Raw genomic sequence first — 26909 nt, forward strand, 5'->3', positions numbered from 1 at the left:
TCAGTGTTGATTGAAACTATTTCACAGTTTCCTTCTGAAATATGATGTCTAACAAAATGATGTTTAATATCAATGTGTTTGGTTCTCTGGTGATGTACCGGGATGCGTTGATAACATCCTGCACCCTTTCGTTGTCTTCAAAGATGCAGGGGACTTTGTTCATTTTAAGTCCAATGTGTTTCAACAGTTGTGTTAACCATAGTAATTCTTTAACTGCGTCACCCAGTGCCATATACTCTGCCTCAGTAGATGATAGCGCCACCGTCTGCTGTTTCGTGGATTTCCATGTTATTGCAGTATTTCCTAACATGTAAACATAACCGGTAATCGACTTTCTGTCCACCTTATCACCAGCCCAATCGGAGTCGCAGTAACCAACTAAATTGAAACTCGTGGTCTTCTTGAATACTAATCCTAAACCGAGAGTACCTTTTATGTACCGAAGAACATGTTTAGCAGCAGCATAATGATTTGCATACGGGGTTTTGATAAACCTTGACAGGGCCGAGGCCGCATATGCCAAATCAGTCCTCACTGTATTCGCAGCAAACAATAATTTCCCCACCATGGTGCGATACAGGGAAGCATCTTCATCAGACAGCGGCTTACCCTCAGGGACCAAGGACGCAGCAGCAGCAAGGGGAGTCTGAACTGTATTACAGTCAGACATATTGAAATCACCCAAGAATCCTGCTAAGTATTGACCGAGATGCATGGAAACCACACCAGGACGTTGGGAAACTTGCATCCCCAAGAACCTAGAAACTGCACCAAGATCCTTCATTTTTTTTATTAATAATTACTTTAATAACTAGTTTAAACTTTCTTGATCATATTAATTGTATTTTGACTTGAAATTATGTTAGTACACTAGGTCTTATTCAGAACGATGACCATACATCGTTCCAATTGCGCCATGTCTGCATATTCTGGTCCGTAGTGTACATCTTTGTCGCACACTTTAGTCTACTACTGCTGCCGATATAGCCGTGATAGAAATTATACGTTGCGGACATGGCCTGATCGTACCCTTGGCGCTTAGACACAGCATCGACCCATCCCTGATCATTATCATAGCTATCTCCAACACCACCACCATACTGACACTCGATAACTATACCCCCAGCACCACTAAGGTACTGGTCACCATCTACACCATCACGCTTGATAGTAGGGGCAATATCCATAAAATTCAACGCCCAGGTGCCATTACTGTTAGCCTCAAGCATGGACACAGGGTAGTTGTCGTCATTATTCTCATGTTTGAGCAATATTAGATTTGCCTTGTTATCCAATATATCGTCCAGCATCATCGGTGCGTAAGTAAATGTGTCGTTACCCACCATGAAGCTAAACTCCTCACTATTACGCTTTTGCAACGAGGTTACATTCGTAGCACTTAGATTGATAGCATAACCAGTTAGAGCACCGACTTCCACCACTTTATACGGAACTTGGTCGAGAACGTCCCGTTTGTACCAGCCAGTAATTACACCTAATCCTGCCAGCTCTATAGCCCACCTTATTATGCCGACACGAACTGCACTGAAGCAATTTCTGCCATCAACGTAGTAGCCGGAATGGCTATAACACCGGTCCCATATATTTAACATGGTTTGCGTCTCATATGCGATACCGGCCGTTAGGACCATAACGCTCTCTGTGTTAGTTAAGCCTATGTTCCCGGTCACCCAGTCATAGATTTTGCTTGGGGTGATGAAGTCATCGGCTAGCGCATATACTACCAGCAGAAGCAGCGCTATGCAAGTGATCGGGGTGCGCATAACGGTGGTATTTTTTCAATTATACATATGTTGTTGCTTATTTAAAAACAACTCATACAACTACTTATGACTAATAATTCTAAACACAGATAGGAGACAAAACCTCTTCTATTTAAACACGAATGACGTCGGCTAATCTTTCCAGTTTTAGATTACTTGATGCCTTGTCTTTTATAAGCCTCTTTCTCTAATTTATTGATACTTATTGGCTTCGGCATCTTATCTCAACAGGAGATTCTCAAAGGAACTGTAATGCCCTTTACCGGAACGTCCTTGTGGTGCCGCAGCAGTCCCGCCGCAGTGTCGTAGAGCGCCTCAGAAAAGGTGTGTGCACTCCACTCCGAGCGATTTGGCTGCGCCCGGCCCGGGACGGTACGGTACAGTGCGGGCTGGCATGTCTTGGCCTGTGGCGCGAAAGCGGGCGCGGGTGCCTTTCTGGGCTCAAGGTAAACATGGCGGAGGCTCGCAAAAAAGGAAGTTTCCGGATCGGGTGCTGCTGCCGGCGCTGCTCCGTTTGGGCAATCCGATGGCGTGCATTGTTGCCCTTGCCTTATTGCGCGATGTAATTGGGGAAACCGTTCTGTCAAGGAAAGAAGGCGTTGTGGAGCCCGTTTGGGTGTTTATGTTTCCCTCTCCTGAGCATGGACAGGCGCTGTTCGCTTCTTGCCACACGCACGGATTGGGATATATGGGCTGCGGTGGACGAGTCGGGGGTGGAGAGAGAGAGAATGTGTGTGTGTGGAGGTGTGCCCTCCCCACGTCCGCCTGTCGTTTGATCGGCCGTCTGCAGACTGCCTGCACGATTGTTATTGTTGTTATTTTCGGCAGCGGCAGCGGCAGCGTGAGAGATCAATAGCATACTTCCGGCAATATCCAGTGGCGTCCGATGCCGTTTTTCACTCCACTGTGGGCTGGATTCCGTCTTTTTTTCTTCCTTTCCCTTGGCACTCCGCCGCCTTGTTCTCTCGTCGTCCGCTTTATTATCCCCCCACTCCGCCTCCATTCTGTGAGGTCAGTTATCCCTGCCTGGGTCTGTCCTCTTTCCGCCCCGTCCCTTTTAATCATTTCTTTTCCCTTCTTTTCATTCGCTTTGCCTCTCTTCTTCCTTCTGGTGCTGAAAAATTTCTTGTAACAAAGCCAAACAGCCAAAATGTTACTCAACCCAATAGTGTTGTCTGCGCTGCTTAACGCTGTCAATGCGTTCCCTCTGTACAAGAGAGACTCCAACAGCTCTGTCGCTGCAGCAAACTCCACCGCGGAGGACAAGTACCTCTCCTTCAACTTTATTCACCAGGACTTGAGTGGCGCCTACTTGCCCACCATCCAGGTCGCAATTGGCTCTAGCAACCAGACCTTGCTACTTAAACTAGATACCACCACCTCTGACTTCTGGGTCAACGCAAACACCAACGAGTTCTGTCTCGCATACTATCCTATCGAAGACTACTTGAACGAGACCAATCCAAACGATGACTGGAACGACTTCAACTCCGAGTTGGAAGCCGAGTTTGAAGACGCCTTCAGCGACTTCGAGGGTGCAGAAAATTCTCAGTTCTCCACCGTGGAAACGGCCTCGGCCAACATCGAAAGCTACTTGAGTGAAAGACAATCCGCCGTCCAATCCTTCTTGTCCCAACAGAAGGCATCAGTCTCCCAACAAATCGAGACTTACCTCACCACCGCCACTGCTACCGGGGATGATGCATGGAGTACTTTCGAGGCTGGATTACCTTCTCAAGTCAACGAAATTGGTGCAACCATTACCTCTCAAACCGCCGCCCAGGCTTTGCCATTTTCGGGTAATCCAAGCTTGGTCACTTCATACAGCCAGTATTCCACCGCTTCCTTCACTTACGTTCAGGTAACTGGTGGTTACGATGAAAACGGCCCATTTGATGGCAGTAGCGACTATCCGGTCGCTTCCACCTTAGCCAGCTGGGAATTACTCCAGAAAAGAGAAGACGGCTGGGAAAAGTTCACCTCCGGTGCCGATAAATTTTTTGACGATTTGAAGAAGAGAGACGAGAAAACTACCACCACTAAGCATCATAAATCCAGCGCTTCCCATAAGTCTAAGGCTTCCTCTGATGTTTCCCAAGCTTCAAAGACTACTGGAGTTGCTTCCTTTGCCTCCAAAGCCTCACGTGTTTCTCATCACGCTTCATCGTACACCTCTACACATGCTTCATCCTATGTTTATGCTCCATCCCCGGTTCTTCTCTCGGCTTACGCCAGCGCTTCTGCGCTTGCGACTCCTTCCGTTGACTACGAAACTCTAGAGTATATTCATGAACTTTACAATGATTGTGGCTTATACGGTGTTTTCAACGAATCTGCCTCCACTTCCTTCCAATCTAGTGATAAGCTTTTTGTTTCCTCGGATGAAAGCTCATATGGTATTTTAGGGAGCGATTCTGTCTCGATTAACAATTACTCTGTCAACACCACTTTTGGTGTTTCCGAACTTTCCGACTCAAATGTTGGTGTCTTTGGTCTTGGTAAGACAACTGAAAACTCCACCTTTGTTTCTTTTACCGATGTTCTAGCTCAAAGTGGATACATATTGAAATCACTATACTCTTTCACTATCGGCTTACCTTCTGAAATTACATTTGGTGCCATCAACTACAGCTACCTCACATATTCTAACTTGACCTTGTTCCCATTGTTGAATGACACTGAGTCAATTGGTTTAACACTTTCAGGTATTTCTCTCCTTGCTTATGATGAAGATTCTTCGAACAATACAATTCCAGTCGTACAAGGTAAGGCCCAAGCTTTCATTGACACTACCTCCCAAAACACTTATTTCCCCCAAGAAGTATTAGATACCCTTGCTACTTCATTAAACTCGACTCTCAACGTTACTTATGTTGACTCAATCGAAAGCTACGTTATATATGACAATTCTAGTTATAGCAGTTTGTGGGACTATGAAATTGTCTTCGACTTCCAAGGTGCTGAATATTCTCTTCCTCTTGCTGAGTTCGCTGTTACACTTAACGGCACTGGACCTTCGAACGATACCGACTCTTCCGACAGTTTTGAGTTTTATTCTGAAACTGATGTCTATATTCTTTCAATCTTGCCAAGTGATGATGACTCAATTGTTTTGGGCTTAGATTTCTTGACGGACAACTTCCTTGTTGTCGTTGACCTTGAAGCAAACGAAATTGGATTAGCTTACTCCATATTAGGGGAAGAGGATGAGTTCATAGTTATTGAAGATGACATCCCTGGTGCCATTGTTGCACCATATTACGATGACTTCTACGGTTCGGACAACGTTTCTAAACTTTCTGTTTGAATGGCATAAAAAGATACCATATATACATTCCCCTTCATCTTTTTTCATTGTTTTGTTATTCTTACGTTTAATTAACCTTTTATACCTTTGTTACTACTATTATTAATATTTCAACCTTTTTTGTACGTATTTTAGTTTGAGAATATATCAAATCGGTATGGTTCTTGAACTATACGGAGGTATGTTGTAATCTGTTTATTCTTGATTTTCGCAGGGGTGATAGCCTAGTTATATTTTATTTGAGCGCGGCACCTAAATCTGCGATTATTCCTTGTTAGCTCAGTTGGTAGAGCGTTCGGCTTTTAAGAATTCGAAAGAAGTCGACCGAAATGTCCAGGGTTCGAGCCCCTGATAAGGAGTATAACGTTCTTTTTTTTGGTTTGCAAATAAATTGGCTTTCTATCATTGAAGCTACTGTCGTCTTCTCTACAGAAGAGGCTGGATTCAATGCGACAAAGAATGTAAAATATATTTTCATGAACTACGTTTACTAAATAGTTTGCTTAGTCACTCGTAATCTGTCTCATCTCCTTCATTTTCCTTTGTACTATTTTGAAAACCCTCTCTATCACCATATTTGTTTTTTGATACCGAAAATGTAGTGAAGAGACAGTTTCTTTTCGATGCTCGATCCAACTCAGAGTTAATGGAGTTTAGTCTCGAGGATGTCAGAATATTTAAAGCAGAGTTATTTTTAGGAGGCACAAATATTCCAGACGGAGGAGATGCACTGCACTTTAGTGGTTTAAATAATTTTGATGGTGAGGCAGTTTTATTTGCCGTAGAAACTAAAGGATTTGAGAATAACGTGGGATCGATAGCGGGTTCATTAATCATAAGATTCTCATTATCCTGGATTAGGGGATTAATATTGCTGTGTTGTTCACTTATTTGAGCTGTGCTGTGAAGACTTTGCATTGGTGGTTGGACGTTGCTACTTCCATTAGTATACTGGGGTGTTGGATATTTACTATTGATTATATTCGATGGTGTAAAAGGAGACGAGAGCAATGGATTGTAGTGAGTTGTGGATTGATTGCCAAACGCTGCAGCCTTTTCGCTATCTGATCGATTAGAAATACATTCCATAAATTCATTGTATGGTTCATAATGATTTGAAAATTGAGGGGGAGGTAACAACTTGTTGCTATTCTTTATTAAGGAAGGAGCTTTTAAAGATGGAGGAGTTGCCAGCAAATCGGGGAATCTCAGTAAACTTTCTGGTTTGGGAGTTTTATCGAATTTTGAGATAGATTGACTACCTTCAGAAATTGTATAACTAGGCTTGTTATGTTGATAGATCAAACTGGAATACTTCTTTCCTGGCTTGATTACCTTGAGGTTTTTGACATTGAACTCGTTTTGTGCATTAACAACTCTAAACATGTCTTCCAGTATGTCCATTCTGCGCTGACTAAAATCATTATCGGACCTTACGATCTTTTTATTTGAGGGCCCTAAACCTTTGATTAGCGATGCCGTATAAACCAATTCAGATTCTCTTTGTTTGAATATTCGCAGTATATTGATAAGAAGATTTATCCTTTCATCTTTCTTTAAATGATCTGGCTCTCTATGAATACAGTTGGCAGGCCACCAGTAAGGCTTCGAAGATTCTCCCTGCTTATAAGGATATTTAGATTGTTTTTTTGGCTCTATTACTTTGATCCAAGCTTTAGAAAGAAGCTTGCAGGGAATCTGCTGAAATTCTTCGAAACAGTTATAAAGGTAATTTTTCACATCAACTTTGTTGTGAGGATCTATTACTATTATCTTATAAGGTCGTGATTTACCTGAGAGTGCGTGAGAAGAAGATGATGATAAGGAGGTATTTACCTCGGACGAACTATTTTTGGGTGATGATGTTGCAATTTTGTTTGGATTTATTAGGTTTGCCAGTGCTGACTGTATCTCTGAAGAAGCAGAAAGATTGCTGAAACTCAGAGACGAGAATGATCCGTTAGGGGTGGCACAATCCATTCCTTCGAGGATAACACGTTCATAGCTCCGATTAGCATTTTGAAAAAATCCAATGAAAGAAAGATTATACTCTTCACAAACTTTTGCCGCTTGTGTTTTGACAAAATCTATCCTCTTTTCAATGCTACTCATTGTCACTATACTCTGCTCGCTGGAGCCAAAGGATTATGAACGAGAGATGGAGAGACCGATGTATACGGAATAAAGCATAACGAACCATAATTTGATCCCTATAATGTGACGAGGGGAAAAAGTTTCAGAGCAATACCCGCAAATATATATAATAAAAATGCAACCTTCATCTTCACGTTGACTCTCAAAAGCCTAGAGCTAAACAAGAGGAAGGTACAGGATAATGGAACCTGTAGCGCTGAGTGGTAGTGGAGTGGAACTTTTCTAGCACATCTTTGTGACACATCTGAAAAAATCATGCTCCCGTTTCCGACGCGTGCGATGTGAGTTTCAGGTGGGACGTGCCTTCAAGAGGCAAAGTACTGCTTGATGTTTTCTAGGGAAAAACGTTGTCCAGCATCGGAATTAGTACCCGAAAGAAAGCATGCTTACTATTAGCAATGTGGAGGGGCTTTTAGTGCTTTGCAAACTTTCTTCTATAGAACCCTCATTTCCTGATGCAAAGAAAAGGAAGTTTATAATTTACACCAACGCCATTTAGAAAAAAGCTTTTGGGAAACCTTCTCATTGATTCCCTGGTACTATGTACATATCTTAGATAACGGAGCTTGCCTCAGGTTTCTTTCAATCAATGTGAGATGTCGCCCCTAAGTCGATTTGTCATGTTCTTGCACTGGTATTGAGTGGCGTGCTCCGATATGAGTGAGGCGAGGGTGATGCGAGTAGATGCGTATCTGCACCGAATTTTTGCCATTCAGATAGAGAGCTAAGTCACTGCCTTATTATTGTTGAGCTTGATTTGATAAAGGTAAAGCTACATAGGATAATTAGATGGAAAGCTATGTCAAGACTGGATATAGAGAAACTGGAATCGGAACTGCAGGGATTGACTATCAAGGAAATAAATGATCATCCAACCAAAAGCAGGGAAGAGATTGCATTTGACCTGTTCGTGCTAGCCTCGGAGAAAGAACAAGTTGGGCAGTTGAATGATGCAGCCGACTACTATTGGAAGGCTTTCAAGCTAGACGACAAAGTTGACTTGAAATATCGAGAAAAGTACTTTGCAGCGATAGAGATGGAAGAAGGCAAACAGCCCATGTTGAACACGAAAGATAGAGTGATGGGTGTGGGGAACTTGAAGCGCCGCAGCGTCAAACCCTTGGAGCTTAATCGGGGACGATTGATTGAGCTATTGGATAGCTATTCGGTGTGCGAGTTTGTAGCTGCGGACGAAGAGAAACCCGTGTATCTACAGAATTTACCCTACGAGGTGATCGAAAGCATAATGGAACTTTTGATGGTGTGGGATACGCCGACGTGGGTTGATTTCAGTGTGTCCTGTAAAAAACTAGCGTTTATCGGGTTTCGGGACAGGAACATATGGAGTAAGTTGAGTCAGCTGGTGTACGAGAAACAAGTTTATCGGGATAACGACGAGCAGAAGTTCAAGTACTTGATCAAGAGCCAGTGGGGGATCAACCATTACCAGATGCTCAATATGAGGCCGTTTCTCAAGTACCGCGGGGTGTACATCAGCAAGGTGTCGTACATGAAGGAAGGTGCCCGGAGCGAGAACTCAAACTCGTGGAACTTGCCGTACCGGATCATCACGTACTACAGGTACTACAGGTTCTACCCGGACGGCACGTGCTTGAAGATCGTCACGGTTTTGGAGCCGAAGAAGGTCATTCCGAAGCTTCACAAGGGGTACAAGGTGAGCGAGGACGTCGAGCTGATGCGGGAGGACGCGCGGGAGGACGACGTGAAGAGTCCCGTGGACAACTTCAGCAACCGCAGCTGGCTGCGGATCTTCGGCGGGACATTCCACATGACGCTGCAGGGCGAGGTGGAGACGAACTGCGACGGCCCCGTGGAGAAGTACCGCTTCATCGACAAGTTCACCATCGGAAGCACGGGCAAGTATCACCGCCACAACAAGCTCCAGTGGGTGGACCTCGGTTTCTATGACACGGTGAACCGCACCCACTCCTCCTTGAGCAGGGAGAACGAGAAGGACTTTGTGTTCAGCCGGGTCAAGTCGTATAGTTACTAGACGTATTTAGACGTATTTAGACGAATTTCAGAACTTTTTCCGAAACCGTTGTATCGTTTTTCCGGCTCACGCTTCCACGATCTCTTTGCAGCAGCGCAAACCGACCGTCCGCCCCCACCGGCGGATCCTTTGTCTTCAACGGGCAGCATGACACCCTCGGGGCTGGCCGGCGGACGGTCTTGAGCCGTGAATCCGTCTTGTCAGTGAGATCGGGGTCCCGATGCCCCGGTAGCGACAAAAGAAATCCACGTCCACGCCGATCGACCCGCATTGTCTTTTTTTGCCCTTTCTCGTTTGCGCTGCCCTAAAGCGGTAACGGGTCCCGACCCAGGAACCGGCCAGGCACCGGTGCGGGGCGGAGTCAGGATCATGTCAGCTTCTGCTGGCCCTGTCAGACCCGGCCCCGCTCCTCTCGTCCGGCGCCCACCCCCCGCTGGAAGGCGCCGCGGACCGGCTCGACGGATACGGGCAACGCCTCCGACTGCAGTGTATGCCCTGCGGACGACGGGCCGGTGCGGGATGGGTGGGATGGCTGCGGACACGCAGGGCACGGAGGGCACGCAGAGACGGAGTTGGGGGCTCTCGGTTCGGCCCAGTGGGGAAGGCTGCGCAATCTGGGGTCAGGACGTGTGTGATTTGCAAGATGGGTGCTGAGCACCCTATAAATATCGAGAGGGATCCCGCCCTCAGGGAACCATGTTGGTGTATTTTGGCTTGTGTTGACGGTTTGAGAGTTTGATTGTGAACCAATTGAGCCAATTGCAAACGATCAGTCCTTGCAAGCCGCCGAAAGACACACACCCACGACACACTCGACACCACACTATTAACACAAACAAGCAACGATGCCAGCTAGATTATTTGTCACCTCTCTTGATGACGTCCAAGTTTTGGGCGAAGTGTCCGACAAGCCACTACTCTCGGAAGCCACACCAAAGGACATCCTCACTGTGGACGCGTTGAAGTTTGTGGTGATGTTGCACAGAGCGTTCAACGAGAAGAGAAAGGAGCTCTTGGTCAACAGACAGAAGGTCCAGGAGGAATTGGACGCTGGTGGGTCTTTGCACTTTCTCAAGGAGACGGAATACATCAGAAACGACCCTAACTGGAGATGTGCACCAAACCACCCTAAGTTGATGAGCAGAAAGGTCGAGATCACCGGTCCTCCAGACGCCAAGATGATTGTCAACGCCTTCAACACCGACGTCCACACGTACATGACCGATTTCGAGGACTCGTGCGCCCCAACCTGGTCCAACATGCTCTACGGTCAAGTCAACCTTTACGACGGTATCAGAGACAAGATTGACTTCACCAACGAACAGACCGGCAAGCGCTACAAGATCAACAGAGAAGGCAGAAGAGTCCCAGTCATGATTGTCAGACCAAGAGGTTGGCACATGGTTGATAGCCACATTACTGTCGCTGGCGAGCCAATATCCGCCTCCATCTTGGACTTTGGTTTGTTTTTCTTCCACAACGCCAAGTACTTGATTTCCCAAGGCTTGGGTCCTTTCTTCTACTTGCCAAAGATGGAGCACTGGTTGGAGGCCAACCTTTGGAACGACATCTTCTGTGTTGCTCAAGACAGTCTTGAGATCCCAAGAGGTACCATCAAGGCTACCGTCTTGATTGAAACCTTGCCAATCTCCTTCCAATTAGATGAAGTCTTGTATGCTTTGAAGGATCACTCTGCAGGTTTGAACTGTGGTAGATGGGATTACATGTTCTCCACCATCAAGAGATTGAGAAACCAAAAAGAACACATTTTGCCAGATAGACAACAAGTCACCATGTCTGTTCCATTCATGACCAACTACGTCAAGCAATTGATCAAGACCTGTCACAAGAGAGGTGTCCATGCCATGGGTGGTATGGCTGCCCTCATCCCAATCAAGGATGACCCAGCTGCTAACGCAGTTGCTTTGGAAGCCGTTGGAAAAGATAAGTTGAGAGAAGTTCTTGCTGGCCACGATGGTACCTGGATCGCTCACCCAGGTCTATTGGAAACTGCTCTTAATGTTTTCGAAACTCACATGCCAACTCCAAATCAAATCTTTGTTCAAAAGACTGATGTTGTCACCGAGGCAGAATTGGTTGACACCAACATTAAAGGTGGTGAAATCACCACCAAGGGTTTGAACGCCAATGTCTACATTGGCTTAAACTACATGGAATCCTGGTTGAGAGGGCTTGGTTGTGTTCCAATCAACCACTTGATGGAAGATGCTGCTACTGCAGAAGTCGCCAGATTACAATTATGGTCTTGGTGTAAGCATCAAGTCACTTTACAAGATACCGGTAAGACTGTCACTCCAGAATACGTTTCTCAATTAATTGACGACGAGGTTGCCAAGTGCGCCTCCAAGCCAGGCAACAAGTACGCCATTGCGGCTAAAGCTTTGAAGGACGAATTGACCGGTGCCAAGCCTTTGGCTGAGTTCCTCACCGATATCTTGTATCCTTACATTGCTACTCCAGGTAGCCCAATTGATTTGGCTACTTTGAAAAAATAAACGGAACGGATTAACAACATTGGGTTTTCTTTTTTAAGCTTCTATTTTCTCTCCTCTTTATTTATTTCAACAACCATATAATTACATATACGTACAGGTAACGATGCAAATTATATTTAAATGCATGGATTCTAACTTCTGTACATGCATGCACATCTAAACACGATTTTATTAAAAAGACTTCTTTTCTATACACGTAGCAAATCAACAACATTAAAGATTTTCCAGTTCAACCGGAAAGACCTTTCAGCTGCTTTATATCTTGGATTAGCAAATTCATACACGCCTTCATCTTGGCTTCGTCGGAAGTATCCAACTTGATCGAGCGATCAATGATGACAGAATTGCCACGTTTTTCACTATGCAGAATGCTATGCATCTCGTTGAAAAACACAAAAATGTGGTCACGGATAAAGACAATGTGTCCTTTCAAACCACTGTACTTGATATTGAGAGAGCTCAAAATGTTTTTGACAATGTTCTGCAATTCCATTAACGTCAATTGATCCACTTGTTCCATTTCAAGAGATTTATAGCGGGCTCCAAATTGCTCATCGGTAATTGGCGACGCCCCCAGCATCTTCTTTGTGAAATCTTCATGCTTTTCATTCAGAATATGGATTTCGGATTTGAGTGACTGGTTGCTGATAGTCAATTCATAGTTCTCTTCCTTCACCTTTACCAACTCGTTTTGTACTATTTCGAGTTTTGTCGTCAGTTCAGCTTTAAGCGTAACATTACCCGTGCTCAAGGTGGTGTTCTTTTCCGATAGTTCATCAACCTTGGATTGTAGATTGTCCTTTGACTTTTTGAGGTGCTCATGCTCTTGATTCAGACTTTTATAGTCCTCCTCGTACCTTGCAAGCTTATCGTTCTCTACTCTTAGCAATTCGCATTCAGAAGTTATTTGTTCAATCTTTGTCTCGAGACTGCCAATTTTGTTCTCCTGCTCTTCTTCCAGTTGCTTTCCTTTCTTTTCCAATCGTTTGCACTCATCTTCAAACATGCCCGATTTCTTTTTCCAAAATGCCGTTTCGTTTTTTTCTTCCTCCACCAGGTCTAAAGCTTGCATTTTTTCGCCGTGCAAACTTTCGAATTTCGAGTCATAATTTTGAATTATCTTCTTATGCATATCACGCTCTTTCTTCAATAGTAACTTCTCCTTCTTCAAATCACTATCTAGCTTAGCCGATTTATTGAAAGAGTACTTGTATTTGTTCTCGGACTCTGCCATTTCTTCCTGCAAGTATGCTATTTCTTGCATTAAACTCTGTTGGTAATTTCTGGCCTCCTTGTTTTCAGCTTCCCATTGCTCTGCCTTTCCGGCCAACTTACTGTTCTCATTTTCAAGTACCACTATTTTACTTCCAAGGTTAACGACCTGGATCTTACTTTTGTTGAGTTGAACCTCGAGGTTATTTATTTGCTGCATCTGCTCCACTAGAGTCTCAATCAGTTTTTCTATTCCACTTTCAGTGGAGTTCTTATCGTTAGGTGATGCAGCCTCATTCTCCTGTTGGAGAAGCAAATGTGAAATATTCTTGTTTGATTTATTAGTTTTCGAAGAGGACGACTCTTCGTTGAAAGTCACAGTATTGTTCACTTTAGGCGTAGAAGCACTCAGTAAATTCTCGTCAGTTGTGGCATTACGGAGTGCTGGTTCGTTTGCCTTTCCATCCTCATGAATCGGCAACTTATCGCTGACCGCCGGTTGAGGGAGGTCGTTGATTTTGTTCGATAGCATCAAATTCCTGCCCCGCTTTTTACTCTGTTTGCGAAGCTCCAAAATCTGCTTGAACTTCTCGTCGGAAATCTGTGGGAGTTTCTTGGATAAGTTTGCTGAGGATTCTGCCGTATGCGAGTCGTACTCGGATCTCTCTTCATCGGAGGAAACATCTAGAATGGGGAATTCGTGCGGATCCTTGTATTTGTCATAGTGCCAGTTTTCTTCGTGCCTCCGGTTATTCCCAGTGTACATGATCCGTTTGTTGAGCAAGATCTTGCAAGAAAGAAACAAAAGCGAACGTGAATTAACCAGACTTGATCTCGTTTCTGTTCGATTTCCTCTTGTTTACTTTTCCGCAACTATCATCAAATCGTTCCTCTTACAGCCAGCTGCAGAAAATTCATGTTCCCTATTCGCGTTTCCATCGCATTAGATTACGTGCGTTAAAGCTTTTCATTGCGACAGTTTATTTAAGTATACATGAGGAGGTAGATGATAGATGTAGCTAGCTACAAGGGTTTCACATCTACGTTTTCTTTTCATTGAGCAAAGTATATAGCGAGTTGTTTTTTTCCAGCAAGATCTCGATTTCCCGTACTGACCTACTCAGTACTTCGAACTTTTTCATCGGTCTTCCACTGGCGTTTCTTTTCCTTTTCCTTTTCTTGGCCTGCTGCTCCAGCAGCGTTTTGTCTTCTAGATCGTACTGAGAGCTCTTTATTAGCTCGTGTAGACAGTCAAATGCCTCCTTGATCATATCTCGGCGTTTCTGTTCTGTTAAGTTATGAACCATTTTCCTTTCCTGCTTCGACAGAGACAGCTTAGACGTCTCTGCGCCACTTTCTGCAACTGGAGCCACAGGCGACCCAGCGGACGCATTTACCAATACGTGACGTCTCTTCATGCTTTCTCCGCTATTGGTGTTGGCGGGGCTCACATTTTCATCATTCGTATCTTCTTGGCCCGAAACTGCTCTAATTTTACGCTTTTTCTTGTTCTCGGTGGACCCTCTGTCCTTTGCCGCCCTGGACTTCGCTTTGGACACCATGCCCTCGTTCGCAATCGAGTCCAAAAACGACTCCAAAGCCAGCGTCTCGGTATTGCTCAACAATTCCCTACTGCTGGCGGCAGCAGCTATGGTATTTTGTCTTTTCGGCAGCTCGTTGATGCCCAAGCCTGCAGGAGGATGAACGACAGAGGATCCGTCGGAGTCAAAAGCGACAGCGTTCCGTGCTCCAGCCCCTGAGCTGGCCGTGTGGCTGCTTGGGAACTGGGACATCGCCATGATCGGAGAGGGCAACGCACTCGCAGCCAACGGCGAGTTAAAAGACGACGCAAAGAGACGGGAGTTGGGCGACGGGGCTGAGGACAGCGGGTATTCTTTGAACAGTGGGTTGTCGCCATGTGATCCGTCCAGTGCGTGCGAATGCAGGGAAGACAGGCCAGGAAGATTCAGCCGTGGAGACTTATCGTAATGCGTTGGAAAGCCAGCCAGAAAGTCCTGCTGGAAAGGCTGGGAGTGTGCTGTGTTCGGCGGCTGGAAGTGGTCTTCCGTCTGTGCAAAGGCGGCGCCGCCAGCCGACGCGTTGGCGAACGAGCTCGAGTTGGGGGACATCAAGAGCTGTCCTATGGCGTCGAAGTCGAACGCCGGCGGGGTTCCGCCGGCCAGGGAGGACAAGTACGGCAGCGGAAGCCTCGACGGATGGAATCCGGGGCTGTTTGTGGCGGAGTTGAGGCGGAACCCGGGCGAGTTCGTGCCCGTCGGGAGCTGGAAGTCTTCGTCGCTGGCCATCAACATGTATGCAGCGGTGTCGAAGTCAATGTTGTTGGGGGCGGTGCTGTGCTGCAGCTCTGCGTGATGGAATGTCGGCGTCACAGGCAGCTCAGTCAGCGTCGGCAGTTGCAGCGGCTGGGGCAGCGTGTGTGGCTCGACGTCCATTCCTGTTGTCCTTGCGGTCGTGCTGTGTGTCTTGGACGACCGTTCTTCTGCGCTTTCTCGCGTGGTCATCGGGCGCCTGATGCTCCGTCTCCTCCCTCTTCCACACTTTGTCTTCTGCTGTGCCAGGCACTTCACAACTATGCCGTTTTCCCTCCTCTTCTCTACAGCTCCTGCTCCAGGTCCGGCCTCCTCCCCCCGAAACGTCTTTCTCCACAAGGCCGGCTCCGACACCGACACCGTCTGGCCACTTTCACATGCGCACCTCTCGGAGCACCCCCACGTGAAAAGGGCCCCCGGGGCACAGTGTGCCCAATTCGGACAGTGATGCGGGCCGCTACACGGGTGACAGCTATTCCAACATGGTTAACGGTCTCTGCGTCGGATTGTGCTACTTATATGCTGTACAAGGAGCCGTAAAAGCCTACACACGGTGCTTCTCTAGACACTGAACAGCCTCGGCAAGGTCGGGGGCTTCAAGGACGCCTGCTTTGTCGAGGATGCGGGCGGTCTCGACAATGTTCTTCTCCCACTGGACGTGGGAGACGTCGGTGCTAAAGCGGACCCTGGCGGCCCACTCCTCGAGGTCGTGGCGGTTGTTGTAGTCGAGGTTGGCGAGGATGTACTCAAGGGCCTCCTCGCGGTGGCGGTTGTAGTAGTCGATGCCGTCCTGGGTGCCACGGAGGAAGGCGGCGACGTCGGCCGGAGCGGTCTTGGCGGCAGCCGTGATGACCCAGGAGGACCAGGGCGTGTAGATCTCGCCGATCTTCTTGATCTCGCCGCTGTCGTAGTACTTCTTGGTGGTGAAGTACTCCCACATGAACGCGTCGGTCGTGCCTGCGTTCACGCTGTCACGGAGGTTCTTGAAGTTCTGGAGCACCTCGAACGTGAACGGGCGGCCAAACTTCTCCTGCATGCCAAGCACAAAGGCCATCACGTACGAGCCCGAGCCAATGCGAGACACCCCGACGCGGTTGTTGCCCTCCTGCTTGAGGTCCTCGATGCTCTGCAGGTCGTCCCGCCCGCTGCCCGTCGAGACAGACCAACAAAGCGGAGACTCGACGTACTCGCCGACAATCCGGTACTCCTCGTCCCCGTTCGCAATCCCCCGCACAAACGCCTCCGTGAGTCCAACCACAATGTCGACCTCGTCCTTCTTCAGCGACGTGATCAGATGGCCCGACCCGCTCGGATAAGGCACCAGCTCGTAGTTCTTCAAACCGTGCTTCTCATAGAAACCGTGCTTCTTTGCCAACGCAATGGGCGTGGAGAAATGTTCTGGAATGTATCCGACTCTAAGTGCCATCTTTGAACCTACCTGACGAAGCATTTGGGTTGCTACCTGTTACGCAAAACCCGTCTAGTTTGAAGACTCACAGCTCTTTTTCTCTCCGATGGAGCTGTGGCCATCAACCGTGCGAGGCCAACAAACATGTTGAGGACGGCCGCAAAATTGGAAAAAAGTCTGTCCGCGCAAAATACCGGGGTATTAGGAATAGAATAGAATAGGATAGGATATAGTAGAATAGGTATAGTATACATTTAAAGTCTAGAGCCCCACGGGAAGGCCTCTACCTCCTCTTGTAGATACAGGGCTTGAGAAGCCACTTGCCCTCGGTTTGGCCGTTTCTGATTTCCCCGACGTTGCTCACCTTGGCGCTCTTGATCGGCTTGAAGAACTCGAACTTCGTGAACATCTTGTTTGCGTCGTCGAAGTTTCTCAGCTTGAACCCGAGACCCTCGATCGCTTTGATGAAGTCCACACACTTCGGGTCGGAGAGACGACTCTTGATCTCGGTGATCCAGAGCTCGCCGCCCTTCATGAGGATTCTCGATGCCTCCTTGATGAAATCCAAGAAATTGGTGCCCATCAAACTCAAACAAAAAATGACAACACTGCAGCTCTCATCCGCCATGGGCACGTTCTTGATGTCTGCCACGGTGATCTTGTCGTTGATCTTCTTGAGGTCAAAGCTGTGGACTTCGAAATCGAGCTTCTTGTTCTTCAACGCAGCATCTTTGCCGCCCCCATACTTTTTCTTGAACTTCTTCAGCGCCTGTTTCCCGTCCTTCTTGTATTCTTCCATGAAGTTATCAATCTGCACGGCGAGGTTTGCCTCACCACAGCCCATGTCCGACACAACTACCTTCCTGTGGCCGTTTACCACAACACCAGGTAATCCGCCAGGAGAGCTCACCATCTTGTTGACTCCTCTGTAGACCAACTCACGAGTGAACGTGTCCACTGGGTTTTCCGGCCACGATTCGACTTGTGAAGCAAAACCTTTATGATATTCTTCGAATAACTCTGGCTGCTTGCTGATCATGCTCAAAGCAGTTGCTGAGTCAGTCGTGTATAACTGTTCATTGATCCAACGGAACCGAGATCCACTCAACTTAGAAAGCATCTTACGTTGTAGAGGAGTGAGGTTCGATGGATCAATTCCATCAGGAACCCCCGGTGGTATTTCACTTTTCTGCCTCTTCGTTTCGTTTTGCTCAGAGATTTCACTGGCTTCGTAGTCTGTGTCATCTTTACTTCTCTTCTTACCTTTCTTGTCGTTCTTGTCACGCTTACCACTCTTCTCTCTTCTATCCTGCTTGTCCTGACTTCTATCCTCCCCCGAGCTGTTATTACTCGGCTTTTTCGGTTCAATGTCCACGCTGGATTTGTCGAGTCCTAACTCTCTGATCTTCTTCTCTCCATTGTCTTCCTTCTGTTCCTTATTATCATACTTTCTTGGCTTTTTTTTTCCCCCTGCTGAAACTTTCACTTTCCGTTTTTCTAGCCCCCATCCGTCTACTTCAAATAAAGACATTTTAAGAACTTTTAGATTTTGGTTGGTTACAGGCTTCTATAGACTTACTTTCCAATATATACAAGATTGAATGTGATGCAATGAACTTCATTTTTATCTCAACCTGAAATTTTTTCTTGTTTTTCGCCCAGAAATCGGTGCACCAAGACAAATATCGGAGCTGACCGCCGTTATACGTTTTTCACTCTCGCTTAAACTGAAGGAAGGTTTACGATACCTTCAGGCACTTCTGAATTTAGTGAATCTTAATAAAAAATAATAAACAAGAAAACAAATAAAAATGAAATGATCAATTAAAAACTTTTTTTTCCATCAATTTCCGTTACTTTCAACGAAGCTACTACCAGTAACACTTTCTTCACCACCCATCCCACTACTTCTATCAATATCGCCAATTGATGTAAATCCGGTGCCGGCAGATGATCCACCACCAACTGCAGGACTGCCAGAAACAATAGGAGAACTCAACGTCCTGCCGAGATTACTTAATCCATTTAGGTTATTCAATCCATTTAATACATTTAGTCCATTTAGTCCTTCCAACCCATTAAGCCCATTTAATCCACTTCCACTAATGTTGCCAACACTGCCAAGGTTATTCATTCCACCAATGCTGCCCAGATTGTTCATATTCATATTCATGTTCATGTTCATGTTCATAGGAATGTTATTCATACCATTCATATTATTGCTTAAGCTGTTCATGCCCATGTTATTCATATTGCCTAGATTCAAGTTTGGAATATTCAAATTGAGCATGCTGTTGATACCACTTGTTGCGCTCACACTGCTACTACCACTAGCTCCCGTATGATTCAAGCTCAAACCTCCAATACGGCTTGCCAAATCATAAGCAGTGTTGTCCCCCTTTAAAACCTGGTTTGATGCCATGTTCAAAGATGATGGATTATTTGAAGTATATCCAGAATTTCCACGCGTCCCAGTAATAGTTGGAGTTCCCGGGACAGAACTGATGAGGTTAGAACGATTACCCATCTCCATACTATAAACATCAGAGGTCGACGACTTGAATTTGTTGTAATTTGATTGTTGCTGTCCTTGATTTTGGTTCTGCGTGTATTGGTTGCTGTTGAAATGTTGCGAGTTCAAGTTCTGGTTGAACTGAGAATTCATGTGGCTTGGCAAAGAGTTAGACCTCGACGAGTAGTTCGAGTTCATAATATGCTGGTTATTATGATTGAGTGCATTCTTACCATTGTTGTGATGATGGTTATGATTACCATTGTGATGATGATTATTGTTATTGTTAGTGCCGCTATTAGCCACTGAACCATTCATGCTATTATTATCGCTATTATTACGATGCTGGTTATGTGCATGGCCGTTTATAATAGCACTTTGAACTCTTGGAGCACCACACTTGAGACAGCAAACATTTTTGGCAAAATTGTGGTATGCACAGGTTTCGTTAAGACATTTCCAATCACCTGCACGGAAAGGAACATTGGAACATTGTCGGCTACTATAACCACTATTACTGTTATTGCCATTACTATTTCCGTTACCGCTATTGCTACTACCATTACTATTGTTGTTGCCTATACTATTGCCATTGTTACTAGACGACATGGTCATATTGTAACCATTACTATTACCATCATTTTTGTTATTGGTGTTATAACTATTTGAATTGTTATTGTAAGCATTATAATTGCTGTAATGATTGTTGTTGGAATTGTAATTCATAGAGTTTGTTCCATTATCATTCATGTTTTGATTTCCATTGTTAGAGCTCATATTGTTGTAACTCTTGTTCTGCACGTTGATAGAAGAACCATTCGAAGAAGGACCATTAGCATAAATCGACTCCTGAACTGCAGCTGCCGATGCTGCAGGAAAAGAGCATCTAAAACAAGCTGTTCTTCTTTGAAAATTTGAGAAGCCACAAGAAGGGCACGTCCAATCGCCAGGTCTAGGTTTATTTTTTGACGATGGAAATGGAGACAAAATATCCTGGGCTTTATCTAAAACACGGACAGAGGAAGGTTGAAGTTCAATTAGTCTATCGTTCAAAAATTGACCATTCATAGATAAAGCTTCAATTGCATCTTCGTGAGAGGCAAAGATTGAAAAACCAGAACATGTTTTCACGGGCTCTGACACTGAACTATTATTATAGGACAAGTTAGAGGAGTCATTTACTTGAGGAGCCACCTGGCTAACAAGAGCAGGGCCTTTTATACTCCAGAAGGCTATGGCACGACCATTAAATTGGCTGAACCAGGACTCCATCTCGGACTGTGTTGTGTCACTTGGCAAATTTGTCATATAGATAATTCTTGATTTTTCAATGAAAAAGTGGCTCAAATCTAAGTTCATATCGTGTGGCTTTTTGAAAATGTTAGGGGACGTATTGGTGTCAAATATTTTTTTTACTACATCAAGCATCAAGTCCACATTGGAGCTTAATTCGGCACCGCTGTCAATTTTTAAAACCTCTTTGATAGAATTTAGAGTCAAGGAAGAATATTCAATTGAATTAAACTCAGCCATCTGATTTAATTCTTGATACTTCACGAACTCTTTTTTCAAATCGAAGTATCTCGGATACTCTAGATAGTTTGGCAACTGAGCACCCACGTCCTTTGCGTGCTTGATAAACTTTAGCCTCAAGTCCCAACCCCGAACAGAAACAAAGGTCAATGGCTTCTCTTTGACTATACAACAAGTGTGAATAGAGTCGCTCAAATCCTGAATAAAGTCTTGAAATGTAGTGACTTGAGCATCAGCCCCATCTACTTGCTCATTTTCTGAAGTTTTGAAGTTGAAGTCTTTCCTCCGTACGATGTTGAACTCGGGGGTCTCGACAATTATGTAAGATGCTCCACTGAAGTCAACTTTATTTGGGTTGTTCTCTTCATTAGACTGGAAGTCAATAAGGATGTAGGTTGGAGAGACATGGGTTGCGGAGTCACTAGGAAAAGATGTGACTACAGCTGGGGTTGTATTAGTTGTGCCTGGGGTCGTTGAAGATGATGGTGTAGAAGAAGACGAAGTCAGAGAAGCTAGAGCAGTCGTCATCGTTTCAAGACCACTCGTCTTCGTGCTGGAGACTGGAGAAGCCGTATCAACAGTTTCGTTCACAGAAACCGACTCGATTACTGTGCTTTTCGGTGGGAGGTCGGAACTTTGTGCTGCCTCTGCCATGATAGAGAATAATATGCTAGCGAAAATAAATACTATTCAAACACACAAATGTAGATGCCGATACGTGAGAGCCGAATCAAATGTATGAGGTGCAGCTTGTTTCTCGCCAACAGCTATTAATGAAAGAAAGTGCTGTTGTAAGTGTCAAAATTTCAAAGCAGTAGCCCACTGGTTGTGACAAAAAAAGTAGCAGAAGCCGGAAAAGAATCGATACCACCGATTTTGCTCCGAATATATCCTGTCGCAACAGTCCCGAAATCTGGAATAATCAACAATCCTGCGGTTCCTTACTGTCTGACTCTGAAAAAAATGCACCAAAACGTCAATCTGCTTCCCCGACAACAAAAAAACTGTTAAACCCCCAGCGAGCGAATGGAAATGGAGAAAAATGAAAATTGGGGGAAACTCTTCACCTTGCGACATTTTATTATGTTGTACATGCGCACGTGATCGCTGGGCTGCCATTTTTGGGTTTCTGTTGCTTTATCGCATGTTTTGGATTTGATTTGACGTGTTTAGACAGGGATTTGGGCCTCCAGGTGTCCATCCAGAACACTTGCAGCTTACACAACTGTTGCTAGTAGCTCAATATAATACTGCTGGCTTTGGGTCTCTTATTTGGTGGTAAAAAAGGGCAAGGCTTTGGGGATACAGCCCGCTTAATTGATACTGTGTTGATCTGCACCCCCTAATCGTGTTTCTTTGCACCTCAAGTTTCAGTACAATCGATACTTACTCTGGAAAAGAAACACTGCAGCCGCTACTAAATAGTCGAAAATGTCTATAAGTCAAGAAATATTGCAAATGGGTGTGGATAACCTGCTGATGGGGAATAAGTCTGGCAAAGGAGATGATGACCAGCCCCCTCTGTTTGATCCAAGAGGACAGACACAAACCCTCTTCAAGGTGCAATTGTATGTCTGCTCCATTCTTGGATTAGTCTGTTTCTTCACTTTTTGTTTTTGCAGGTACAAACTTCCGTTGCTGTTCACAGTCAGGAGTTATAGGAACAAGAACATCAAGAAGCTACCAAACGACATGTTCAGTTGGATCAGGATTTTGATTTCCATCAACAACGATCAATTGCTACAGGTGATCGGTTTGGAGTCTTACGTTTTCTTGTGCTTCTTTAGGATGTCAATAAAAATACTTTTTTCGTTGAGTGTTCTAGGTCTTTGCATATTGAGTCCTGCGAGATATTTTATGACGGGGTCCTTTGATAAAGATAACTCAACCTTCAAAGCCGTGAATGACTACCTTACATCAATAAATGTGCTCAAAGTCGCCGGAGATGGGTCCGACAAAGACGAGAACGCAGAGCCTGTTGCGTACCTGGCAATTTGTACGGTATTCACCTACATCTTCACGGCATTGATCTACTATTTCTTATTCAAAGAGACAAATCACATCATCAAGACACGACAGAAGTTTTTAGGCTCTCAGCGCTCTCTCACGGATCGAACAATAGTCATCAAGAATATTCCGAGCCAAATGTGCAACGAGTCCGATTTAAAGGACCATATACAGGAATTGCAAGTGGGAAAAGTTGAGCAAATCAATTTCGTATACGACTATTCTCCCCTAGTGAAACTATATGAAAAGCGTGACTCAATAGTGCAGTCTTTGGAAGTGCTGTACTCCAAAACATGTGGTATTGACATGAATCTGTTTGACTCAAGTGATATTCAGAAAGTCCATCTAAAAGTCAACGAAAAACTGATACCCCCTTCAGATGACTATATTTTGTACAATCCAGACGTGAATACTAGCGATTTAAGTGAAGACAAATATTACATCTTGGCAACTGACAGCGATAAATACAATGCCAAAAGGAGAAAATGTTTCAAGATCAGTAAATCAAATAAGGAACTCATTGACTCATACTCCAGAGAACTGGTAAACCTTTCGGACGAAATATCCTTACTGAGAGAGAAGGCTGAGTTCGCCAGATTGCCCATTGCATTTGTTACGATGGATTCTGTGACAGATGCACAGATGGCAGCTCAGGCAGTCTTTTCTCCAAAGGTTTTCGAATTAATCACAGAATTGGCACCTGCTCCGTTAGACGTCAACTGGAACAACCTACTGTTGGACAGCAAATCAGTATTTCTTCGAAAGAACGTAATCGAATTTATTATAATTGTTTTCAGTTGTTTGTTGATAATTCCAATCAGATACATCACCTCTTTGCTTAATGTAAATTCCATCAGGAAAATTTGGAAAGAATTCGGCGATTATTTGATCAAACATGAAAAAGTTCGAACAGCGGTTACGGGTTTGTTACCAACCTATTTGTTCACACTTATAAATGTGGCTCTCCCGTACGTTATTTCGTTACTTTCAAGTCTACAAGGTTTGGGATCCAAAGGGGATGTTGAGCTTTCTGTTATCAAGAAGAATTTTTTGTATATTTTCTTCAATCTTTTCCTAGTATTCACATTATTTGGTACTCTCTCAAGCTACAAGGCATTGTTAACGGATACCACCAAAATTGCTCCGTTATTAGCCACATCAATAAAATCACTTTCCTTGTTTTACATTGATTTGATTTTACTTCAGGGACTTACCATGTTTCCTTTCAAACTACTTCAGATTGGTGATCTATGCACTTTATTTTGGAGTTTTGTCATAAACTTCAAAACGAGAACACCTAGACTTTACAGGGAATACTTATACAAACCACAAATCTTTGATTTGGGTCTTATTCTACCTCAGCATATATTGATTTTCATTATCACCATTCTTTATTCATCAATATCGACGAAAATTCTTGTTTCCGGGTTAGTCTATTTCATATTGGGATTTTACACATATAAATACCAACTTGTATATTCTCTGGTACATCCATATCATAGCACGGGGAAAGCATGGCCAATCATTTTCAAGAGAGTATGCCTTGGTGTTTTCTTCCTACATTTACAAATGTTTGGATCTTTGGCTTTGGAGCAATCTTTCGTTCTAGCTGGTTTGATGCTACCGCTTTTTCCAAGTACGGTGGTGGCACTGATGTTTTTTGATAGAAATTACAACCCTTTGTTACATTACATTGCACTTGATGCAATCAAAACTCGTGGAAAGAGTGTTGAATCAGAATCAGAAGATGGTATAGACTCTCTATTGATAAGTACAGGTTTGTCTCAAGATAGAAACATCAAGAGAAAAAGTAGTGTTGTCAGTTTGAGGCACTTCTTAGATGGTGATGACGAGTGTGATGCGGTATTGCTGAACTCTTCTCTTGGCAACTCCCAAGAGACTAGCGGCAATCACGAGAGCGCTATCTTGTCGGATGAAAATGAAGAGGCCATTCAAACGTTCGATGGAAGTAATGACAATTCCTCTCCTCACTCATCCAATCAGGCTGCTGATTTAAAAGACAGAATAACACCGAGTGATAATGCTGGCAAAAGTATACTTGTTTCTCCCTCACCACTGACATCGCATTTTTCCGCCACACCACTTTTAACCACCAAATCACATGTAAACCGGAAGCACAGCACGATAGAAGAAGAAAGAGAATCAACGCAAAGTTATGTTCACCCTTGCTTGCTCGATTCTCCAAATGAGGTAATAGTTGGATTTTCCAACGACTGTGTTGATTATTTGAAATTCAAAGTGAAATTCAGTGAAACTGATGGACGAAACGAAAATCAGCATCAAGCAGTTCACATTTCAAGAGGTGATATAGGCCAAGATGGCACCAGAGAGACAGAAAGTGACCTGGAAGTGTCACGTGGTAAAGTTATGGGATTTGTCACAAGAGATTACCCTGTGGAGGAAGTATTCTGATATACTCTTTTCTGTCGAAAGTAAAGTATAACATGTGTAAATACATAAGGATGTCTATGGATATATTAACATGTAAATTATTGTACTATAAAAGAACAACACCGACACCACTACCATTCTTACCGAAGTCATGGTCGGTTTCATCCATACCACCGTCGATGTGACTTGTTCTGTAATTGAACACATAGTAGTTCAAAAAGCCATCACCTGCGCCGAATTTCAAATCATCCAAAAACAAGGTATTGTCTTGGGAACTCAAGGCGTTGAAAACATCGATGTCGACTTTCTTAGCCTCAATCATCGCATCATTGACCAATGATTTGAGCCTTTTCTTCAAAAGCTCTTGATTCTCTTCATCCTTGTTAGTTTTCCCTAGCCCGACGGTAGACGCATAGTAATACAAGTACGCAATTCCAATTTGTTTATGTTTTGGATTTTGTAGAACAGTGAAAGGCAAAACGTAGAAAGAGATATAGTCAGTAACTTCCTTAGTTTCTTCGTCTTCAACAACAAAGGTATGGATGACTTTTCCATCTTGCTGGTGGCCGCCATAAATCCAATGCTTGATATCATCTTTTGTCATTATCTGACTGATGTCGTATCTGTCTCTCCATGCGTCATATAGCTTCCACACAGTAGAAATATCTTTTTCTTCCATCTTCCTCCAACCCTTGGTTTTTGGCTCACTGCCCAACGTGGTCTTGGCCACCATGCTTGCCTTTGTCTCATTTGGAGGGAGAGAGCTGAATCCTACTTCGTATAGTTTTGACCAGTTCAAAGGTCTATGTCCGTATCTGCAAGTACTCACTGGCCTTGGTAGAACCGTGCCTGATGAGTATAATGCCTGCCAGATGTTCTGCAGGTTGACTCTTCTGGTAACCTCCTTGATCAACAAAGGCGCCAATCTCTTGGATCTGAGCTGTTTGTGGACGCAAAGAAAGTTGATCTCGACACTCTTGATGTCCCTGCCTCTGATAGTCAAATCGCACGGAACACCGCTGATGAATGCTATTAGCCTTCCCGTGTCCTTCACACGCACACCAATATGCCAGTCCTGTCTCCATCCGGTAGGTTTCAGGGCCCAATTAAAGAAGTTTCTGGAGTAGGCAAACCTGAAGGTGGCGTCGTGATCCTCCACGTAGTGATCGTAGAGCAATTCATACAACTGGTCCAAATCGTGGTCCGATTCCAAGTCCAGAGTGGTCCACTCGAACGAGGAATGAATCGGATATGGCTCTTGTCGGACAGTTTCCGGCGTCTTGGAGGTGTCAATAGGCCCCTCGCTTTCCACCTTTTCGTCAAAGCTTGGCACCGGCTGGGTTTTCCAGAACTTGTAGCTTTCCATCGGTTTCGGAGGTGCTGCTGGAGACTGTTCTTCCTCTTGTGCAAGTGCTAGTTGCTGAAAAAGGTCAGCTATGGTTTTCTTTGGCTTGTTTGGGTCACTTTGGTCAGACATTCTTGGTAGCAATAGTACGTTCCACTTCCACCTCAAGGATTATACTTTTTTAGCATTTACAAGGCATCCTCCCGACTTCTCCGGCTCCTCTTCCATTTAGGCATGTTTTCAGAAACCGACAAATCCTGGCCTGTATATCACGAAGTCGCGATCTCGATCTCCACAGTTCAGAACATGAACATGAAAAAAGCGGTTGGATGCTGTTTGAGCCCTGCGACTCTGCTAGTTGCATCTCCTGCTGGT

At 44.7% G+C, this 26909-nt stretch overlaps 12 protein-coding genes and 1 non-coding gene across 13 annotated transcripts; 5 read left to right on the forward strand and 8 right to left on the reverse strand.

Annotated features, from left to right (window-relative positions):
- Window positions 1-613: 613 nt before the first annotated feature.
- On the reverse strand, window positions 614-1981 carry PICMEDRAFT_83688 (hypothetical protein). Its single transcript, XM_019165000.1, has one exon. It carries the CDS (start codon window positions 1782-1784, stop codon window positions 882-884), a length of 903 nt encoding a protein of 300 aa, XP_019019660.1. The 5' UTR covers window positions 1785-1981; the 3' UTR covers window positions 614-881.
- Window positions 1982-2787: 806 nt separating this feature from the next.
- Window positions 2788-5296, forward strand: PICMEDRAFT_83638 (hypothetical protein). The gene has a single exon (XM_019164999.1). It carries the CDS (start codon window positions 2935-2937, stop codon window positions 5089-5091), a length of 2157 nt encoding a protein of 718 aa, XP_019019661.1. The 5' UTR covers window positions 2788-2934; the 3' UTR covers window positions 5092-5296.
- A 63-nt stretch (window positions 5297-5359) lies between these two features.
- PICMEDRAFT_t11 lies at window positions 5360-5450 on the forward strand. Its single transcript has one exon. It is a non-coding gene; the product is annotated as a tRNA-Lys (tRNA).
- Window positions 5451-5550: 100 nt separating this feature from the next.
- Window positions 5551-6610, reverse strand: PICMEDRAFT_14103 (hypothetical protein). The gene has a single exon (XM_019160222.1). It carries the CDS (start codon window positions 6493-6495, stop codon window positions 5599-5601), a length of 897 nt encoding a protein of 298 aa, XP_019019662.1. The 5' UTR covers window positions 6496-6610; the 3' UTR covers window positions 5551-5598.
- Window positions 6611-7570: 960 nt separating this feature from the next.
- On the forward strand, window positions 7571-9628 carry PICMEDRAFT_14104 (hypothetical protein). The gene has a single exon (XM_019160223.1). It carries the CDS (start codon window positions 8045-8047, stop codon window positions 9257-9259), a length of 1215 nt encoding a protein of 404 aa, XP_019019663.1. The 5' UTR covers window positions 7571-8044; the 3' UTR covers window positions 9260-9628.
- A 158-nt stretch (window positions 9629-9786) lies between these two features.
- PICMEDRAFT_14105 (hypothetical protein) lies at window positions 9787-11962 on the forward strand. The gene has a single exon (XM_019160224.1). The coding sequence runs from the start codon at window positions 10105-10107 to the stop codon at window positions 11773-11775; it is 1671 nt and encodes a 556-aa protein (XP_019019664.1). The 5' UTR covers window positions 9787-10104; the 3' UTR covers window positions 11776-11962.
- Window positions 11963-12004: 42 nt separating this feature from the next.
- Window positions 12005-13753, reverse strand: PICMEDRAFT_70178 (hypothetical protein; the record flags this gene model as incomplete). The annotated part of the gene is made up of 1 exon (XM_019163580.1): window positions 12005-13753. One exon carries the CDS (start codon window positions 13751-13753, stop codon window positions 12005-12007), a length of 1749 nt encoding a protein of 582 aa, XP_019019665.1.
- A 274-nt stretch (window positions 13754-14027) lies between these two features.
- Window positions 14028-15440, reverse strand: PICMEDRAFT_9088 (hypothetical protein; the record flags this gene model as incomplete). Its single annotated transcript, XM_019165062.1, has 1 exon — window positions 14028-15440. The coding sequence occupies one exon, from the start codon at window positions 15438-15440 to the stop codon at window positions 14028-14030; it is 1413 nt and encodes a 470-aa protein (XP_019019666.1).
- Window positions 15441-15861: 421 nt separating this feature from the next.
- Window positions 15862-16743, reverse strand: PICMEDRAFT_70180 (hypothetical protein; the record flags this gene model as incomplete). Its single annotated transcript, XM_019163581.1, has 1 exon — window positions 15862-16743. One exon carries the CDS (start codon window positions 16741-16743, stop codon window positions 15862-15864), a length of 882 nt encoding a protein of 293 aa, XP_019019667.1.
- Window positions 16744-17008: 265 nt separating this feature from the next.
- Window positions 17009-18256, reverse strand: PICMEDRAFT_28861 (hypothetical protein; the record flags this gene model as incomplete). Its single annotated transcript, XM_019162561.1, has 2 exons — window positions 17009-18121; window positions 18212-18256. 2 exons carry the CDS (start codon window positions 18254-18256, stop codon window positions 17009-17011), a joined length of 1158 nt encoding a protein of 385 aa, XP_019019668.1.
- Window positions 18257-18478: 222 nt separating this feature from the next.
- On the reverse strand, window positions 18479-21704 carry PICMEDRAFT_14107 (hypothetical protein). Its single transcript, XM_019160226.1, has one exon. It carries the CDS (start codon window positions 21422-21424, stop codon window positions 18569-18571), a length of 2856 nt encoding a protein of 951 aa, XP_019019669.1. The 5' UTR covers window positions 21425-21704; the 3' UTR covers window positions 18479-18568.
- Window positions 21705-22201: 497 nt separating this feature from the next.
- On the forward strand, window positions 22202-25210 carry PICMEDRAFT_9092 (hypothetical protein; the record flags this gene model as incomplete). The annotated part of the gene is made up of 2 exons (XM_019165063.1): window positions 22202-22338; window positions 22393-25210. 2 exons carry the CDS (start codon window positions 22202-22204, stop codon window positions 25208-25210), a joined length of 2955 nt encoding a protein of 984 aa, XP_019019670.1.
- On the reverse strand, window positions 25151-26780 carry PICMEDRAFT_14109 (hypothetical protein). The gene has a single exon (XM_019160228.1). The coding sequence runs from the start codon at window positions 26664-26666 to the stop codon at window positions 25296-25298; it is 1371 nt and encodes a 456-aa protein (XP_019019671.1). The 5' UTR covers window positions 26667-26780; the 3' UTR covers window positions 25151-25295.
- Window positions 26781-26909: the final 129 nt, after the last annotated feature.

This window comes from Pichia membranifaciens (assembly GCF_001661235.1).
Source record: "Pichia membranifaciens NRRL Y-2026 unplaced genomic scaffold PICMEscaffold_1, whole genome shotgun sequence".
In the NCBI taxonomy this organism is placed as follows: Eukaryota; Fungi; Ascomycota; class Pichiomycetes; order Pichiales; family Pichiaceae; genus Pichia; species Pichia membranifaciens.